The 19,029-nt window shown below is 44.7% G+C and overlaps 1 protein-coding gene across 7 annotated transcripts in view; it reads left to right on the plus strand.

Annotated features, from left to right (window-relative positions):
- The window catches only part of tcf3b (transcription factor 3b), a 31,749-nt gene extending 15,165 nt beyond the window's left edge, over positions 1–16,584 (plus strand). For 2 of the 7 annotated variants that reach the window (XM_063201367.1, XM_063201373.1), the window contains 13 exons: positions 3,436–3,508; positions 3,806–3,945; positions 4,543–4,687; positions 5,738–5,796; positions 5,935–6,013; positions 6,553–6,635; positions 7,037–7,234; positions 7,531–7,642; positions 8,044–8,190; positions 8,550–8,622; positions 9,264–9,514; positions 11,531–11,683; positions 12,794–16,584. In XM_063201367.1, the coding sequence (XP_063057437.1) occupies positions 3,436–3,508; positions 3,806–3,945; positions 4,543–4,687; positions 5,738–5,796; positions 5,935–6,013; positions 6,553–6,635; positions 7,037–7,234; positions 7,531–7,642; positions 8,044–8,190; positions 8,550–8,622; positions 9,264–9,514; positions 11,531–11,676 (1,506 nt within the window). In that variant the 3' untranslated portion in view covers positions 11,677–11,683; positions 12,794–16,584. Of the gene's footprint in view, positions 1–3,435; positions 3,509–3,805; positions 3,946–4,542; positions 4,688–5,737; positions 5,797–5,934; positions 6,014–6,552; positions 6,636–7,036; positions 7,235–7,530; positions 7,643–8,043; positions 8,192–8,549; positions 8,623–9,263; positions 9,515–11,530; positions 11,684–12,793 lie in introns of all 7 variants that reach the window. The other 5 variants (XM_063201369.1, XM_063201370.1, XM_063201368.1 and 2 more) reach the window with 5 other exon arrangements.
- Positions 16,585–19,029: the final 2,445 nt, after the last annotated feature.

Below are 19,029 nucleotides of genomic sequence, written 5' to 3' on the forward strand. Positions count from 1 at the left end.
GTGCGGATGGCGAATTGTGTTGTTGTTTAATGGGTGGTGTGGAGGTCAGGGGCTTGTTTTTTCTCCTGCATACATTGTTTGGGTGTCAGCTGTGGTTCAGTCATGTTTGTGCTGGAGATGCAGTCTTGTAATGTTGTAATATTTTAAGTACGGTACACTCCCCCAGCCCCCCTACCCACAAACATATACACACCCCTACCACCCTCGTCTCACCACATGATGCCCCCCACCCCATCCCCAGCAGGGTGACCCAGTTGTGAGTCGGTGTGCTCCCGAGGCCTCTTAGCCCCGTCCCTAAGCCCAGATTAATGACTGGCCTGGCTCCTCCAGCCCTCCCTCCCCTTCCCCCGCTTCCTCAATCATCCCCTCTCCTCTACCTCCATCATCCCCTCTCCTCTGCCTCATCCCCTCTCCATCCCCTCTCCTCTGCCTCCATCTCCTCTCCTCTGCCTCCATCTCCTCTCCTCTGCCTCCATCCCCTCTCCTCTGTCTCCTCTCCCCTCTCCTCTGCCTCCATCCCCTCTCCCATCCCATCTACTCTCCCCTTTGCTCTGCACCATCCCCTCTCCTCTGCCTCCATCCCCTCTCCTCTGCATCATCCCCTCTCCCCTCTCCTCTGCCTCTTCTGCCCTCTTCCTTCACTATCCCATCTCCTCTGCCTCCATCCCCTCTCCTCTGCCTCCTCTCCTCTCCTCTGCCTCCTCTCCTCTCCTCTGCCTCCATCCCCTCTCCTCTGCCTCCTCTCCTCTACTCTGCCTCCGTCCCCTCTCCTCTGCCTCGTCTCCTCTCCTCTGCCTCCTCCATCCCATCTCTGCCTCCTGCATCACAGGCTGATCTGCTTGGCCACGGCAGGTCATCTCTCTTTTCCTCATTCTCTCTATCCCTCTCTTCCACCAACCCCCTCTTTGCCCATGTCTCACCTCGGTCTCATTTTCTTGCTCTTTCTGTGTCCCCCTCTTCTCAATCTTGCTCTTCCTATCCTCTCTGTATGCATGTCTTTCTTCCTCCTTGGCCACCCCCTCTCTCTCTCTTTGAATGGGTAGACCACTCATTCCCTCTTAGCAGAGAGCTTATTCTTTATCCTCTTCCTCATCATGGTGGATGCACGGACTGGATTGGTTTTCTGTTCATCACATGGACAAAAGTTCATCCCTATTTTGGGCTAATTTCCCAGAGATCCCAATCCTTATGCCAAAATGTGATGTTTCTGTGCTTTTTTTGCGGCACTAAAGCTTTTCAGACTAATTTGTCGTGAGGAGTGAACTACTCAGTGGAGGGTCGGCCATTGTTGGAGCTTTTTTGTACGCCTCCCAAAAATAACAATGGTTCCCCCCATACTTCTCTAGTCAGATCCATCTCCATTTTAGAAGTGCAATAAAGCATCTCCCTTCCTCTCTTCACAGTTTTATATCCTCGTTTTTTTCTGGTTTCTCATCTCCCCTGGAATCAGCAGCCAGTTTTTTTATTATATATTTTTCTTCCTTTCCTTCCTCCCTCCTTCTTTTCCCTTCCTTTACAGAGAACATCTACCACCCCCACCCCTTCCTCCTCCTCTTCTCCTCTCTTCTCTCCCTCCGCTCCTCTCCTCTCTTCTCCCTCCCACCCCTTCCTCCTCTTCTCTTCTCCTCTCTTCTCTCTCCTCTCCTCTCTCTTCTCTCTCCTCTCCCCTCCCCTCACTGCCCCTCCACCCCTCCACTCCGCTCTCTTCTGCCCAGCTGCCTGTGGAGTTGGACCGGGTCCAGGAACAGGCAGATGGCTCTGTAATTAGAAGTGCATCTCTCCATTCCCTTTCCACTTCTCCCTGTTAAATCAAATTACAGAAAAAAACGCAGTTTGCTGGATTTGCATTCTCTGCTGCTGCTGTAGTTGTCCACCCCCCCCCCCCACCCCCAGTCTCCATACTACCCTCCCTCCCAAACCCCATCACACACACACACACACACACACACACACACACACACACACACACACACACACACACACACACACACACTATGCATGCATACATAAACACACACTCACACACATTCTCTTTCTCCCTCTCCTCTCCTCTCTCTATCCCTCCCTTCCGTACGCATGCCAAAATGGTGAGTGATGGGCTCTCGTGTCAGGAAGCCCAGGGTCTTCACATGCCTTCCCCTCATCCCCCCATGGCCAGCTCTCTCTGCTCTCTCGGTCACAGGCTGAAAGGCCTTGCTCATGTGCAGGCAGTCTCTCTCTCTCTCTCTCTCTCTCTCTCTCTCTCTCTCTCTCTCTCTCTCTCTCTCTCTCTCTCTCTCTCTCTCTCTCTCTCTCTCTCTCTCTCTCTCTCTCTCTCTCTCTCTCTCTCTCTCTCTCTCTCTCTCTCGCATTTATTTATCATGCCCCACTAATAGCTTGCCATCCAGCAAAAAATGGTCCATTTTAGCCGCTAATCGCCGACTCTCTCGTGCTGAATGAGGAACACGACCTGCAGTCGACCCCGGGGCGCGTTAGCTCGCCGAAATAGTTTCTTGATGAGCTTCAGGCTCGTCTCTTTTGTGGTTCTACAGAAACGAGGAGGGAGGGAGCGTGGCTAGGGTAGAGGGTGTGGGAGGGGGAAAAAAGAGGGAGGAGTGGAAGGAGAAGGGAGAGTGGTGTGGGGTTTGAGGATGGTGGGATGGGGGTGTTGGTGTGAGTGGGGGTGGGGGTGGTCTGGAGAGACACGCCTCATCCAGAAGGCTGGGCAGTGGTCAGTGCCTTGGCAGAGGCACCTTCACCAGGGAGTTTTGGACGCCAGTGCACCGAGCTGGGGGGGGGGGGCAAAACCGGACCGCATCCGCGCCGCCTCCGTGCCAGAGCCCGCAGCTCCGCGGGGGTGGCGCTGTGTCGCCACGCTCTCCCTTGGCACCTGGTCGAGGGGAGAGGAAGTTCTTGCTGCGCGCTGAGATTTCAGTGGCACGTTTCCCAGCGTGGCACGGCCACCATTCGCTCAATTTTTTTCCTTTCCCTCTTCTCTCCTCCCTTCGCTTCTTCTGTTTTTTTTTTCTTCCTCCTCCCCTTCCTCTTGCATGGATGGATTACGGCGTGCCACTGAAAAAGCAGGAGTGATGGGGGTGTTGGTGGCACAGACCCCTACCCACTGGTGTGAACAGGAGGCAGAAATATGGTGCCCACTTCCCAATATAGCCTAGCCTGCTCCATCCATATCCCCTCTGTCGCTCAGCTTTTAGCATGACGCTGCTTAGAAAGAAGGCTACACTAGATAATAATCCACGACACACACAACCAACCACAAATGGAAACCATTGTAGAGGTCACCCATTACCAGCACATAAATCACGCTTTTTTTTCTTGTTGTATATTTATTTTTTTGTACATTTTTATTTTCATCAGTGCAGAAAATGAACAGCTAAGTAGGCATTTGTGACCAATTTTACCGTATTTAGCAAGTTCTTTTTTTATATTATTTCCCAGGTGTACGCCTCCACATCAGGAGAGGAGTACAGCCGAGATGGAGCAGTGTACCCCGGTTCCTTCTACATGCAAGGTCAGTCTACCCTCCACCCTTCTGCCAGTCTGTCTGTCTGTTTGTAAATCAAGAGGTTGTTTACATTTGTGAGAGAATGTGGCATGCAGATCCTGGAGCTAGCCAGGAAGTCACCTCTGACTTTGTGTGTGTTCGTGTGTGTGTGTGTGTGTTCGTGTGTTCGTGTGTTCGTGTGTTCGTGTGTTCGTGTGTTCGTGTGTGTGTTCGTGTGTGTGTTCGTGTGTGTGTTCGTGTGTGTGTTCGTGTGTGTGTTCGTGTGTGTGTTCGTGTGTGTGTGTTTGCCTTCCATGCCACCAGAGGGCCTCCACCCTTCACCCGACCTGTGGGCTTCCTCGGGAGGGCTGGGCCAGCCCGGCTACTCGGCCATGCTGGGGGGCAACTCAGCCCACATTGGACAGTCAGGCTCGTTCACCGCCATCAACCCCCAGGACAGAATGGTGAGAGCCAAACGTGACCGTGAAGCTGTTTTAAAGAGGGGGGAGCTCTCCTCCCCTCTCCTCTCCTCTCCTCTCGGGTCCCTGCGCACAACTCTTTCTCTTTTTCCCCCGGCATTCATGCCATGGCACGTCGACAGGGTGTTGGTTACCATACAGTCACACAGCTGCTAATTATAGCTTTGAGTCGAGATGTGTGACACACAGGTTGTGTAATCTGAATCAGGTTGCTGACGTGAGGAGGCCTAACCTGTGTCTGTGTGTGTGTGTGAGCGCGAGTGAGTAATAGTGCGTGCATGTGATTTTGGGTTTGCGTGTCTCCTCTACTCGCTTACTCACTTGCTCTTACTCTTACTCTCCCCTTTTATTTGACTCTTCCCATGCCATCATTTGTCTTCTAATGCTCCGTCTCTCTCTGCTCCTCCTCTTTCTTTCTCCTCATCCTCTGTTACCTTTTTCTCCTCCTCTATCTCTCCTCTATCTGTTTTTCTTCTTCTTCCATTCTTCCTCTTCTCCTCCTCTGCCTCTTCCTCTGTCTTCCTCTCCTTTTCTTCTGTCTTTCTCTCTTCCTCTGTCTTTTCTCTCCTCCTCTGTGTGCAGAAGCGCCAGCCGCTCCCGCTGTCTCCGCAGAACTACCCTCTCCACGGCACTGACGTCAACGGCAGCATGCCCTCAAGCTTCCACTCCAGCTCCGCCGCCGGCTTCAGCCACTCGGCCTCCAACAACGGCCCCGACAGCATCATGGGTAGGATATCACCTGCCAGTCACCGCCATGCCTGCCCCACTTTGGTCTCAGTCTACTGTGACCCCTGTCCTTATTGTAGCACTGTATGGTAGTAGTAGAGCAGTGTTTCTCAAACTTTTTCAGACCGAGGACCACTTTGTCCCCCCAAAAAATTATCGGGGACCACCTGTCAACTGAATTGGCAGTTGATGGATGCTAATTTGACACTGCTAATTTTTATGCAGATCACTTACTTTTTATTCACATTATAAGCCTGCCTTATTTTGTTGAAAACATGAAAATGTTACAAATATAGCCTACTAATAGCTTATCTTGGAAAAGTAGAAATCCCCTCGCGGACCACCTGAGCTCTGTCGCGGACCACTAGTGGTCCCCGGACCACACTTTGAGAATCACTGTAGTAGAGCAAAGCACTTGTAGTACAGTGAGGACACAAGGATGACTGATATAAGGACCACCAAGGACCTGGCGACTAGCTGGTCTCATAGGATTCAATGTTGATAACTAGCATGGAGGTAAAATTTGTTCTGCCATAGTCAGAGAACAGCTGGAAGTACTTAATTCAAGGAGAGGTGTACAATAAGCTTATTTCCAAAAATGGCACAGTATCTCTTAAAGGACCACTTTGGTTTCAGCCCACTGTGACTTGCGTTCTTATTGCAGGTCCTTTGTACAAGGGCACGAGGAGTTTTATTTGTAACATGCACAAAAATACTATTCAAGTATAACATGGAGTGAAATTCCTCCTCTGTGGATTGGGAGGTTAATAGCAATATTGCTAAAGTGCATATCATGCTTGAGAACCATACTGCCCATACATCCACTTTTACAATTCTGTCAGGTCGTAGTGTAGTAGATAATTAATCCTGAAATAAATAAATATATATATATATATATATATATATATATATATATATATATATATATATAGTAATATAATGCATCATATTCAGTCATCCTATATGGTATGTACTTGGATCACTGGGACCCAAAACTGTTTCAGTGAGAGTAAAACTAAAGAGCTGACTGTGTATTTTTTGTTTTTCTCAGCCAATCGAACCGCACCGACAAACAGCTCAGGGGATGAGATCGGGAAAGCTCTTGCCTCGGTGAGTACTGTACACAAATTCCTCCCTTGTCTCTAACTTACCGTCGTATTTTTTAATAATTGTCAGCGTCACTTTTGGTGATGTGCTGATGTTGCTCATGTTTTTCCCTGGTCGGGTGTATTTGTGTGTGCCTTGCAGATTTACCCGTCAGACCACAACAGCAACAACTTCCCTTCAACGCCTTCCACCCCTGTAGGCTCTCCACAAGGCATCGCAGGTGCGGCCCCCACCCCCCACAAACACACGCTCCACTTCTTTCTTTTTTTTCTTTCGATCTCTTATCCCCCCTTCTCCGCTTCTGAGACACAGTGTTACGTGCTGTTGCTCATGTACAATGTGCTATATTATTTGTGCTAAACTTGCAAACAGAATGTGCTAGCAAAATATTGCTGCTTTATATGAAGGCACTCAGGAGGGAGAAAGTGCTACAGCACCACCTACTGTCCTGGATGTGATGAAATACAAATCTGGCTGCTAGACTGGCAATTAGCTTTCATAATAATTTTCATTGAGACAAAAAAACTTGCGGCCCGCACACTGTTCACATTTGCGCAAGTAAAGCCCTGCAAATGTAAACAGTATTTGGGAGCTTTTTTGTCTCAACGTTGGTGACCCAATGGTTCCACTCCTACTCACCTGGCCTAAGGAGGTGGGCAAGAAACCTAAAAAAATATCATAGTATTTGTATTTGCATAGTATTTTTCATGTCATCTCTATTTCATGTCTTAAATTGTCCTCTTTCTCTTGTCCTTGTAGGTGCGTCCCAGTGGCCAAGACCCAGTGGCCAGACTGCCCTGTCACCAAACTATGAAGGAGGAGGAGGAGGACTTCATGCCTTGGTAGGCATCAATTCACCTCAGCAAAAATCACAATTTCCTGTCAACATACTTAAACCTTTTATCCCAGCCAATCTAGCACACATACTGTAAAATGCTAGCAGAGAATAATTTTCCTCCTTCTCAAAACTGATTTGGCTAAAGTGTTTTCTAATGCAAAAATGCCACAATCCTCATTCCTTCAAAGATGCTCTTCACTCGTCTTTTGTGACGTTTCAAGTTTCTCACCTTAGTGTGGAATTATTAAGACTGACTTCCTGCCCTCCCTCTCGTGCATCCTATTATTCCCTTTCCCCCACTTTCCCTCTGCTTCTCTTCCTCCTCCTTTTCCTTATCCCATTCCTCACTCCTCCTCTTCTCTTCCCCCTCTCATATCCTTTTCCTCCCTTTTTCCCCCTCTGCAGCAGAACAAAATGGAGGACCGCCTGGACGAGGCCATCCACGTGCTGCGCAGCCACGCTGTGGGCCAGGGCCCGGGGGGTGCAGGGGGTCACGCGGACATGCACAGCGCCCTCAGCGCTCTGCACAACGGGGCCCTCGGCGCCCTCGCACAGACCTTCTCTAACGCCGCGCTGGGGCTCGCTAACCGCCACGCTGCCATGGTGGGTACTACTGATGTTGATGATGATGATGATGATTCTTAACCATTTTTCACTCAACATTTTTAGCAACTGCTGCCCGCACTACACCTTCATCAATTTAACACAAAATAACATAAATTGCCACAAGGTTACAGTAGTATCCTACTATAGTAATGCAATAGCCGATTATAAACCAGACTGTGTTGCAGTTAGCAACTACTGTAATATGTGCTGATTTATAAAGTCCAAGCATTGATGTGTCGTGTTGATTGGTGCGTAACGTGCATGGCCTTTCATGTGGTCTCCTCTGCTGTCAGGCTGGAGGACACCATGAGGAGCCCAGCGGCCTGCCTCCCAGCAGCTCCTTGCTGCACGGCCACCACCCCCCGGGAACTACGCAGCCCGCAGGACCACCAGAGGGCTTCACCAGTGAGTACCACCACAGCCTCCCTCTCCATATACACATACTCCTCTCTCCTGTCACCTTGAGGCTGGCCTGTACACTGATTCACAGATTTGTCTAGTTTAAGTCGGAGTTCACTCGGCACAGATTTCGAGCAAGATTAAGCCTCATGGAACAAAAGTGGGTATGCTTTATTTGCATATGTAGCGAAGGGGACTACATAATTTTGTAGATTGTTTAAATATGCTTAGACTGATCATGTAAATCAAAGTTAACTGTTACGTTTAGACTTGGCTCTATACAGAGCTTTTAGCAGTTTCAAAATACTGTACATAGAAAAGACTGAGAGAATTTATACAAATAATTGACAAAGAAAACATCCAAACGTTAAATATGTGTCTGCCTGTCTGGTCTGGTGTGGTCTCAGGTCTACCAGCGGGTATAGGGCGCTCCTCAACCTCCTCCAACAGCTCCGACATCAAGAGGGAGGACAAGGAGGATGATGAGAACTCCTCCATAGCCGACAAGTCTGAGGACGAGAAGAAGGAGAGCAAAGCAACTCGTAATAGAATAAGGTACCTTGCTTAATGTATTAAATATGCTAGTGGCTAGAGTTTAGCCCCTCCAACTGAGCATGGCATGTATAACATAATCTTGCTCAGAATAAGGGCCTACATCTACACGTTTTTCAATATTTCTAGAATTAAAGTTGTTTTAAATACTGTATGTCTTCTAGCTGTGTTAGGATTATTCGCATTTTAGGTGTAGCTGTGGCTGGCCAGATGCTACCCTGTGTCTTGGTGTGTATATGAGTTGGCATGTGTATGTAGTGTAGTTGTTGTCGGTAGCCAGCCAGCCATCATCCTTTGGGGTGCCCAACAAGGCCTCCTACCCTCCCCGTATTCATTTTGTCGCCTCTCTTTCTCCCCAACTGTGATGTGCTTTTCAGAAAGGAGGCGTTTACCCTCCAGATGCTGTCAAGTATTTCAGATCTGGGAGATGAGGAGTAAGTTAACCCACCTGCCGGCAATGTGCTCATGTCTTGTTCCCACCCCCCCATTACTCCCCATTTAGGAAACCTCCCCCCTGCACACACATGCGCCATTTACCTGACCTGCCGTGTATTAAGGGACTCGTTGATCCTGAGCACATACAATAGCTACTGATCATTAAAACATGGAGAAAATAGTACTTTCTCACTTTGAATTAAAAGCATTTCTTTATCCAAACAATAAGACAGTAAACGGGATAAAATGTGAAACGACAAAAATAGGTTACGTTTCAGGGAACTCTTCGCCTCTTAACATTTTGCTTCGAGTAGTCTCTGTAGCTTTACAGTGCATCTGTTGTGTAAACAGTTTGCTTTACTGAAGTTAGATGTATTTAGTTGTCGCAATACACACACACACACACACACACACACACACACACACACACACACACACACACACACACACACACACACACACACACACACACACACACACACACACACGGTCTCAAAAGAGGCCATGTTCAGAACTTTTTTGCTCAGAAAAAAAACATATCAAACATAAAAAATGACATACATAAATATCCGTTGTTCCACTGGTTCAAATGTGCGGTTTTTCTTTGTGTTTTTTTCTCCCCACGCGATGCCGCCTGTAGTCCTAAAGATGACGACGAGGACGACCCGGACCTGCCGCCGGAGGTGAAGCTGGAGCGGGAGAAGGAGCGGCGGGTGGCCAACAACGCCCGCGAGCGGCTGCGCGTGCGCGACATCAACGAGGCCTTCAAGGAGCTGGGCCGCATGTGCCAGCTACATTTAAACAACGATAAACCTCAAACCAAACTGCTCATACTCCACCAGGCCGTCAATGTCATCCTCAACTTGGAGCAGCAAGTTAGGGGTAAGACAAGTAAGGGCCGTAGATCACACCACACAAGCTATGTTTTTGGTTTAGGGTGGTCCATTATTTTCCATTTGTTTGTTGCTTCCTTGATCTGGAACAGCGAGTTGGCAGACTGACCACATGGTTTTGCCTATGCATCGCACGCTAGTGCATTCTGCATGGTGCTGCGACGCCTTTTAAAGTTAAGACGTGCTCCTCAAGTGCAACGGTAAAGCACTTTCATGCACTTTTGTCACCTGACGAGGTTGGCGCAGTTTTCCTGCCGTGTATGCGATTTTGTTTTGCCACGGCGATTATCTGTTGTTAAACGCGAAAGTGCTCTGCTGTGTCCTGACCAAAACCATCCCTAAACCTAACCTGTTTGTAAAGCAATGTTTCTGCTGCTTAAGGTTTGCCAAGAACAACGAAATAAGCATGGGATTGGCGAATTTCTAGCGAAATTGGGACCAGGCCGAAACCATCCCTAAACCTTATCTTTACGCTCTGTCATGATGCCATGTTGAAGTTGGGGGTAAGGGGGCCAGTGTCTCACTCAGGAGTGGTGTTTTGGTTTAGTGTGGCCCTCTAGTTTCCATTTGTTTGTGGCATCCTTATCCTGGAGCAGAAAGTTGGGGGTAAGAATGGGACAGCATCTTAGTTATCAACTACGCTTTCGAGAAATGCACCCCAGGTTAGTTTAATGCACTAGGCTATTTTAGCTACTTTGTTGGTTTTGATGCAATTGCCCATTGACAACTACGCAAGTTGCTAACGGCTAACAACTACGCTTTCGAGAAATGCACCCCTGAGCAGCAAAAAAACCTTTTTTCCTGGAGGGTCAGTCTGACCTCTCTTCATAACATGAAATCTGTCCTCAAAACAGCAACACTATCTGTGCAGAGAGCACAGTGAGTGCAGTCACATGCAGATAGTATTCCAGTTTCAAACAAAATATTGTCAGTATCCGGTTTAAACCAAGTTCAGGAATATTCTGGAAATATATGTTGAACATCGTTTTGCAACTTGAATGTGGCCACATTTGTAATGAAGAAAGCGTTTACATGACTTGTGTGCCAACAGAACACCATTCCATTTAAATTTGAATATTCATCACATACTGTCCCTGTCTCTGTTTGTTGCATCCTGAACCTAAAGCAGCAAGTGCTGGGCAAGGACTACAGTGGCTCTCACTGGGGCTGTGTTTTGGTTGTGGTCCTCTAGGGTCCTCTTGTTTACTTGCTCCTGCTAAAGGCACAGTATCACAGTAGGCCTCCATCAAATGCCTTTGGCAAATGTGATCTTGAGATACGGTTTCTCCGAAATGCTCTCACAAGAGGTTGGTTTTGCTTCATTGTGGTCCGCTAGGGTTTGTTTGTGTTGCAAGTGCAGGGCGAGGGCCAGAGTGTCCCTCCTTTACAAATGACCTTGAAGTGTGATGTTGGGGTGTTGCATCTCTTGCTTTGTACAAATACAGTCCATTTGGTTTGCAGAGCAAGTTCATTATATGGCTACAGTGTTTGTAAAATCTCAGTTTAAACATGGCTCTCATCTACCTAGCAGTTTTGGGGTAGGTAGGGAGTGGGCACAGTACTGTTGAAAATGTCTCCTTTACAAATGGCTTGGGAAGTAGAGGTGCGCTATTGCCAAAAAGCTCACATAACGAATGGCTTTGGCTTGCGTACATTAGGAAGTGGTGGCTAAAAAATTATAAAAATTATGAAAGGATTCAGCTTGCATTGGAAGAAAACTGCTTCATGTCTCATTGTTTGATTTTATTTCATCGCTTTCCATATTTTAGTTTTGAGTGATCTCACATCCAGCAAACTCAACAAGGAGAGATTCTACATGTAGCATTCACTACTATATCTCACTATGCCTGCGACAAAGACATTGAAGTAGTCATTGTGATGATGATGATGAGTTGTATGCATGTTTTTAAATCAAGCATTGTTTTTGGCCTCAGCACGCTCCTAATCCTTGAAGTTAATCCCTCTGCACTTCTTATCCTGCCTCCCCCACTTCCCTTCTCATCCCCAACTCCAGAGCGCAACCTGAACCCCAAAGCCGCGTGCCTGAAGCGTCGGGAGGAGGAGAAGGTATCTGGGGTGGTGGGCGAGACGCCCATGCAGCTCTCAGGGGCACACCCCGGGCTGGGCGGCGACGGACATAACCCTGTAGGCCACATGTAGAACTCAGGTGAGTGCACGGATCGCTCCCGCCAAAGCAGCGTTGATGACATGTGGAAGCGTTAATTTTGTTGTTATTGATGATCTAAAGGAATATTAAGACTACTTCTTCAGGGCACTGCAGGCCTTAGTGGGGACGAGGGGATAAGTATTTAATATGTTTATTGACACAATTGGGTATTTTGATAAACGGACATGTTCTTCCCTCAGTTTTCCTAAATAAGTTTACACACACCACTAGAGAATCTGCATAAATGCGGATGTAAAAATGCTGTTCAGAGCTGCCATAAATACATTAAGCTTGCGTGCAACTGTGTGACGGGAAGGAGGAAGCCATTCAAGTCTCTGTTTTACTGCCTGTACATGCAAACGCGAATCTGGAGTTTTAAAAAAACCTCCAATTTTGCTCTAGTTTCTTTAAAGAGTTGTTGAGGAAAATGTGTGTGTGAACAAAAAGGCACAAATGGAAATATCTTTTTTTTTTTTTTTAAATACACGTTTTTTTAATAAACGTAGAGCTTTCCCTTCGTTTGTGCCTTTTGTTTATAAACAAACGGAGGTTTTCCCTCTATAAACGAAGCTTCAAAAAAGCTCAGGCAAAAGAGGAGATTTTTAAAAACTCCGGGTAGCGTTTGTATATAAACAGCGATAAACGGAGACTTGAATGGCATTCTCCGTACCGCAGACCGGCTTACGTATTTATGACCGCTCTTAGCAGCATATTTATGCATATTTGCCTATGATGTGAACGACAATAATTTGCCATGCATAGAGAAGAGAAATGTTTGTTTATCAAAATACCCGGGTATGTATAAACAGGCCCTAAATGGAATAGAAGTAATTTGAACTCCACAGTTTGGGGTAGGGGGTGGTAATGGTCTGCTTTGATGGAAATGTGCTCAAGACCCAAAGTTAGTCCTGCCTGCATGAAATTTTCTCGGGATTTTTCCCTTTGCCAAACCTCCCTTGGCCTCAAAAAAATTTGATGTTCAGAAAATCGCTGGAATTTTCCTTTAAATGTCTTCAAATTTGGAAAGACATACTTTTGTTGTAATTTTGTATTATGTGATTGTGTATGTTACAGACATTGATTGCTTTTTTTTTTGTCTTTTGTCCACAGATCTGATGGAATTTCCATGGCTCTCAGAAGATGTGGCCTTTCTCTATTCTTCCATCAGTCCCACCATTACGTGTGTGTGGGTGTGGGTGTTTGTGTGGATGCATGTGTGTAGAGATATTGGGGGGGTGAATGTGCGTTGCCCTCGCAATGTACCAGTTGCACGTTCACACATACACACGCACACGCGCGCACACACACACTGACACATTTTGTCTGCACACTCCTAAAACTGCCAAAACTGACACAGCCTATTTGCCACACTCGTGACCATCAGTACCAGCGCAAATGTGAAGAACATTTCTCTTGTTATACTCATTTCGTTTCTTTATTTTGTATGCTCAAGTTGTTCGGCTTACATATTAGGATGGAGCACTGGAGTACTTGTCCTTTTTCTGCAAAGGACAATATTTTCACTGCCGAAAGGTACTCTGAATGAGAGGACACCTAACAAACGAGACAAAAAAGTCAAAAATGTAATCAAGGATTTGTGCCTACTTGTTATGTTTTATATATTATGAGACATTGAAGCAAATTGCTTTCATGCGTGGAACAAATTTTGTTTAGCGATTGCTCGTGTGATGAGCAAGTTTATGTAGTGCGTCATTCCCAACCTGAAGGTACAGTCTTACACACACACACACACACACATACACACACACATGCACACACACCTCTAGAGGCCAAAAGCATGTGACACGAGAGGGGACCTCAGCTGTGTGTTGGGCTGCGACATACTCCAAGCTATCATAGGTGGCTTAGTTAGGGTCAAGCGAAAGGCTAGCCAGCACAGGGATGAGGATAACAGATCTCATGGCTTGTTCTCAATCTGTCTACAGCACACATTTGGAAGATTGTGGTTTCCAACAAAAATATACTACTTATCAGAATACAAAACAGTCTGACTGATTTCGGTGATTTTTTTTTCGAACAAGCTTCGCCCAACTTCCCCTCCACAAATCAGCACAGACACACGGAGAGTAGACTGAGATGGCCGTGTTGAGTTGTCACTGCATCAGTACTGTACGATTCTGTCAGCCCATCATGCTTGTACACCCGCCCTCTCCCTCGACTTAATCGATGCTCGGTAGATGACTGCACAGGACTCTGTGCTTGGCATCGGGTCAAGTGAAGTCAGTCATATTGGGCTTGTTTGTTGTTTGTCTGCCTTCTCGTAGACTGCCATCTGTAGGTGAATTTGCCTTTTTTTGGCCGTCTTGCCCTTCCACTCTCATCCTCCTCTCTCTTCATCTTCATCAACTCTCTCTCTCTCTCCCCCCGTCTCTCTCCCTCTCCTGTTTTACTCTGTTTTGTATGAGTTGAGATTTCCTGCCTGATGGGGTTGGTTTGTGTAGATGTTTGGCTAGCGATTGATGTCAGGTCCAAACGCTGTACCTGATTGATCAACATTGCTCTTTGTGTACCTGATTCAATAGTCTCCTTATTTTTGTCACTAGTTTTTCCCCCCCGGATTTTTTTTACAGGAAGTAGGGACAGGTGCAGGACATTTTCACTGTTTCCCTTGCTCTTGTGTACTTGCAAACTCCTGAATGAATTGGAAAGTTTTTTTTTAAACAAAGGAATATGTTCCATTGCCAATGCATTGCTTTCCCCCTGGGATTAGTTAACTCAAGTCCACATAATACATACTGAAACCTATGGATGTTGGCTTAACATCCAGTAAGCAAAATTGAATATATAGGCCTATATGAAATGTATAAGAAAAGTATATTTTTGTTAGATTATACATTGTAGATTTTTACAAATATGACAATATTACTTTGAATGAAGAATATATCATTAAGGCAAGGAAGAAGAGTGTATCACAAAGAAAAGTAAATGACATACCCGAAAGGCTGCGAATCAAATCAAGTCAGTCAGTCAGTCACTTGGTCATCTTTTCTTGACGAGGGAGAAAGGGAGAGACGTAGTAGTTAAAGCAAGCACACTGGCTCAACCACAGTAACAGGGTTGTTCCCATTTCAAAGGAAATGGCCAAAACTGTCCAAGGGAGCCTCGCAAAGAACTAAAACGGCAACATTTTGTCGACTTACGAGTCGCGTGTCAGATTCTCTTTGATTAAGGGAAATGCTGAGACAAAAAGCAGTGCCACAGTCTGAAACTCTATCCATCGGAGATCAAAGTGTTCTTATGTAAGGGTGGTGTAGCTACACAAAGGCAATGCTTGCCCTGTGGACTTAGCCTTGCTCATACAATTATGCAACTGGTTTTGTGAATGTACCATTTAAATATAGATTGCCCTTGTTTGCTTCAGTTTTCTTTTTTTATTTTAATTTATTTTGTAGGTTGTTGTAGTTTTGTCTGCAGCATTCCCGAGGAGATAACAAAACCGAAGTGCAACTTCGGTAGATTAGGTGGTACAACAGTGTTATCTGTGGCAGTTGTTATGCTCCCTACATAATATACGACAGACTTCTGCTTCAGTCTGTGTTGCAAACAGAACATATCACATCACCATTGTGGTTTTCTTCTTTTGTTGTTGTTCTTTGAGGTGGGAAGGGAGGGGGAAGAGGGAAATCTTTCAATATTAAAGAGTGGCCTTTTCATTCTCTAGACCAAACTGGTCGTATTTGCAGAGTGAAGACTTATCAGTGCCTGAACTTAAAAACAATTTTTCATTTGTAAAACATGTCCTCCCTCTTTTTGTAACAGCAGAACATTGTATGTGGTGCTGAGAAGAGAGGTACATCCCATCTATTTGTTTCCCCCTCATTTTTTCTCGCTTTTGGGGGAAAATATGAAATGGAATGATTTTCAGTGTATCTATGAAAACATTTAACATGTGTAAATGTCTTTTTAGTTTGGTATGATCTTTTACCTATGTCAATACTGTGGGGAATTTTTTTGTCAAGTTCAGTTTCCTTTTTTTCTTTTTATTTTCTAAAAACCCACTTATTTCTTTATCCCCATTTTGCTTTCTTCGTTTTTCTACTTTTGTCATTTCTATGCCTCTTGCTACCGCTGGGCTTCAGAACTCAGTCGTCTCAGTGTTTAGCTCTGTGTTCTGTGAAGCACCTCAACATTAAACTTTGATGGTAGAAGGGGCATCTTTCTTTCTTTTTTTAAATCATCTGAACTGGAGCTCACTTATACTGTCAGCAAAAATTCCTCCTTTTGACTCCATAGAATAGGCTTCTGAATTTGCAATGTTTTTTGTTTTTTGCTTTCCTTGTTTGAAATATCCTTTCTGATGTCTGCTTTTACACTGTCCAACATTTTCAGCATCTAAGTCTGAGCTCTGAGTGGCGATAATAGTATCCCGATTGTATGCGGCAATGTTTTCTTTTGCATCTTACTCAAAAAGATTCATTCTTTTTCTAAGTTGATACATGCTTAGGGTGATTTGCAGATTATTTGCCCCGATAAATGGACTGAATCATATTCACGTTGAGTTGAATGATTTACATGCACGACGTGTAAGTATGCCAAGTCTCTGGGCTGAAGTGAGAGCGTGTGATCTCACGGTCTCCATCGCAGTACAGATGTCACTGTCACAACAAGGCATCTTACACCTGCAGTACGGACATGAACAATACTGCTGTCGGGTCTTCAGAGTGCCTCCAGTTTAGGTCTTTTTTTTTTGTTATCGTTTTGTTTTATATATAAATATATATATAAAGTAGGTATTGAGAACTGTCGTGTATATAACAGTAATGTAGCAATAAATGTGCCATTTTTAATGACAGAAATATACCTTTTTTTCAATGTCCGGCTTTGAATCTTGTATACTTCAAAAAAGAATAAAATCAATTGAAACATTGTAATAAAAGGTTTATCATAGCTTTATAGCATTTATTGTCTCTGTAATTCCTTAAAGGTGCAAGGTGTAACATTAGGTATTTATTATCAAAATTTTGGCTGCCTTTTCTCAGACATTTGTGTATATTAATATATATGAAGAGGGTCATGCTTCATATTCATATTTTTTGCTCTGCATGACATGAGTTTAAAGCTGCTACTATACTTATTGTAACTTCCAAGCCATAGCAAGGTTAAAGAGGGGAAGAGACTGGGTAAAGAATGGAATCTTGCAGAAACAGTTGTATAGTATTGAAGTAGAATTACTGAAGTACTCTCCTTGTACTAAAATGCGGTATCTGTACTTTACTGGAGTATTATTTTTTCCTCTTTCACTTTTACTTCACTAAATATGTACAATGAACTTAATACCTTTACTCAAATACTTTTTTAATGTCCTGAAGTAAGTAGCTTAGTAAAGTAAAGCCTGAGTAAGTCTACCTGGAGGAGTGGTTAACCTGTTTTTGAGAGCCCTTTACCTTCATGAGAGAGATTAATCTGGGCTATTGCATTATAAAGTTCAGGCTTTAGGCTTACAAACAACAATAACCACAACTATACAGCACAGTGACTTTTGTACTTGTACAGTACTCCAGTACTAAATACATCTCAGAGTGCAGAAGTGGACTTACATTAAAGTATGAATATGATTTCAGAATTGGGAAGAAGAAATTTCAAATCCATGGCCATTTGAAAACATATTGTTTGAGATGTGCAAAACCACTATGATCTGCATTTGAAACAATCAGTAAATCAGTCCAGAATTGTTAGTCTCACCCCCAACTTCAGTTCTACTTCAGTATGCACTGAACTTTCTGTGACCCTTTGTTTCTCTCCCATGAAGACTGCTCTGTGGCAAAAAAGAGAGAACATGTCTGTATTGAATGGAACGGTGATACGGTAGACAATGACAAATTAAATTATTATTTGAAAATAAATAACATGCCCTTTGGTCAGACAACCCTCTTAAATCTGACTGACACAGCAGGACTAAACAATAATAGAAGTGTAACGACTTAATTCAGCCAAAGTTATGAGTGTTACTGATAGTCCATGAAAACACTGGTAGGTGACCAAACCTGCTTTCTGGAACACCCCTCTAGGTACGAAGTTGGTTTTGTGCAAAGTTGATGTAGGTAGTCTTTTCTTTCTACACGTTTGAACCTTGACTATTCAATTTTATGTGGAGAGAGTTACACACACACACACACACACACAAACATGTTATAATTACTTTCAGTGATGTCTAGGCCTGATAAGTCAACATTTAGCCCCAAAAACATGGACACAATATCAGGGGCAACTTGTTGGCAGGGAATTTAAGACCGCAGGTGCTGCAGGAACAAGTTGCGCCTGATTATAAGTCTGCCACAATCTGAGGCAAAGTTGTATACCCTTACAGTTACTATGAATGACATATTTTGGACATGAAATTAGAGATGCACCGGATCCTGATTTTTAGGATCCTGCCGGATACCGGATCCACTGCTTAAGATCCTGCCGGATCCGGATACCGGATCCTACGAAAGGGTCGAAACACATAGCCAACTCGCACACGTGGGCCCTTTTTATTACGTTGGCGCAAACTATTTTTACAAGATTCATTGGCTTACCGCCACACTGCCTTCAACGGCCGCTTCCAAAGGGCTTTCACTCCATGCAGCGATTGGGGTTGTGAAAGACTGACTGAAAAGCCTAGGCTACGTAAAAAGTAGAGATGCCCCAGATCCTGATTTTTAGGTAACTGCCGGATACCGGATCCACGGCTTAAGATCCTGCTGGATCCGGAGAGTCTGAAAAACTCTATTGTCCTGCCCGATCCGGAACCGGATCTTGGATCCTGTACATCTCTACATGAAATGTAGGCTATTGGTAGCCAAGCCACTTAAGCCTCACAGAAGCATTTCTGTATGATATGCAATATGATAGAACTTTGGATTTAACACATTGTGTGCTTTCAACAAATGGATTTTCGGATCAAGTTCATAAAAAGGTCAATGTTGAAGTCCAATTTCAACTTTTGATCTGCGCAGATGGTACCTGGCATGTTTTGGAGAAGCCAACATTGTGAAGGCACTGTAGTAGATGGCTTTTTTTTTCTTGCACACCATCTACTGATGTGGCATATATCCTCTTAACTGCTTCCTGTGTGCCATCATTTATTTCAGATTCAAATTCCTTACAACATGGTTGTATGCCCTGCTAGTAGAGTTCATGAACAGAGGATTGCACAGTCGGCCTATTCACCTAAAATAATTTGCTGGTATACTACTACTACTACTACTACTACTACTACTACTACTACTACTACTACTACTAATAATAATAATAACAATAATAACTGCATTTGTATAACACAATTCATACAATACATATGCTTAACAACTATTAAAAATTAGTAATAATGAAATAAAATAGAA

The sequence above is a fragment of the Engraulis encrasicolus genome, chromosome 6 (genome assembly GCF_034702125.1).
Source record: "Engraulis encrasicolus isolate BLACKSEA-1 chromosome 6, IST_EnEncr_1.0, whole genome shotgun sequence".
Taxonomy (NCBI): domain Eukaryota; kingdom Metazoa; phylum Chordata; class Actinopteri; order Clupeiformes; family Engraulidae; genus Engraulis; species Engraulis encrasicolus.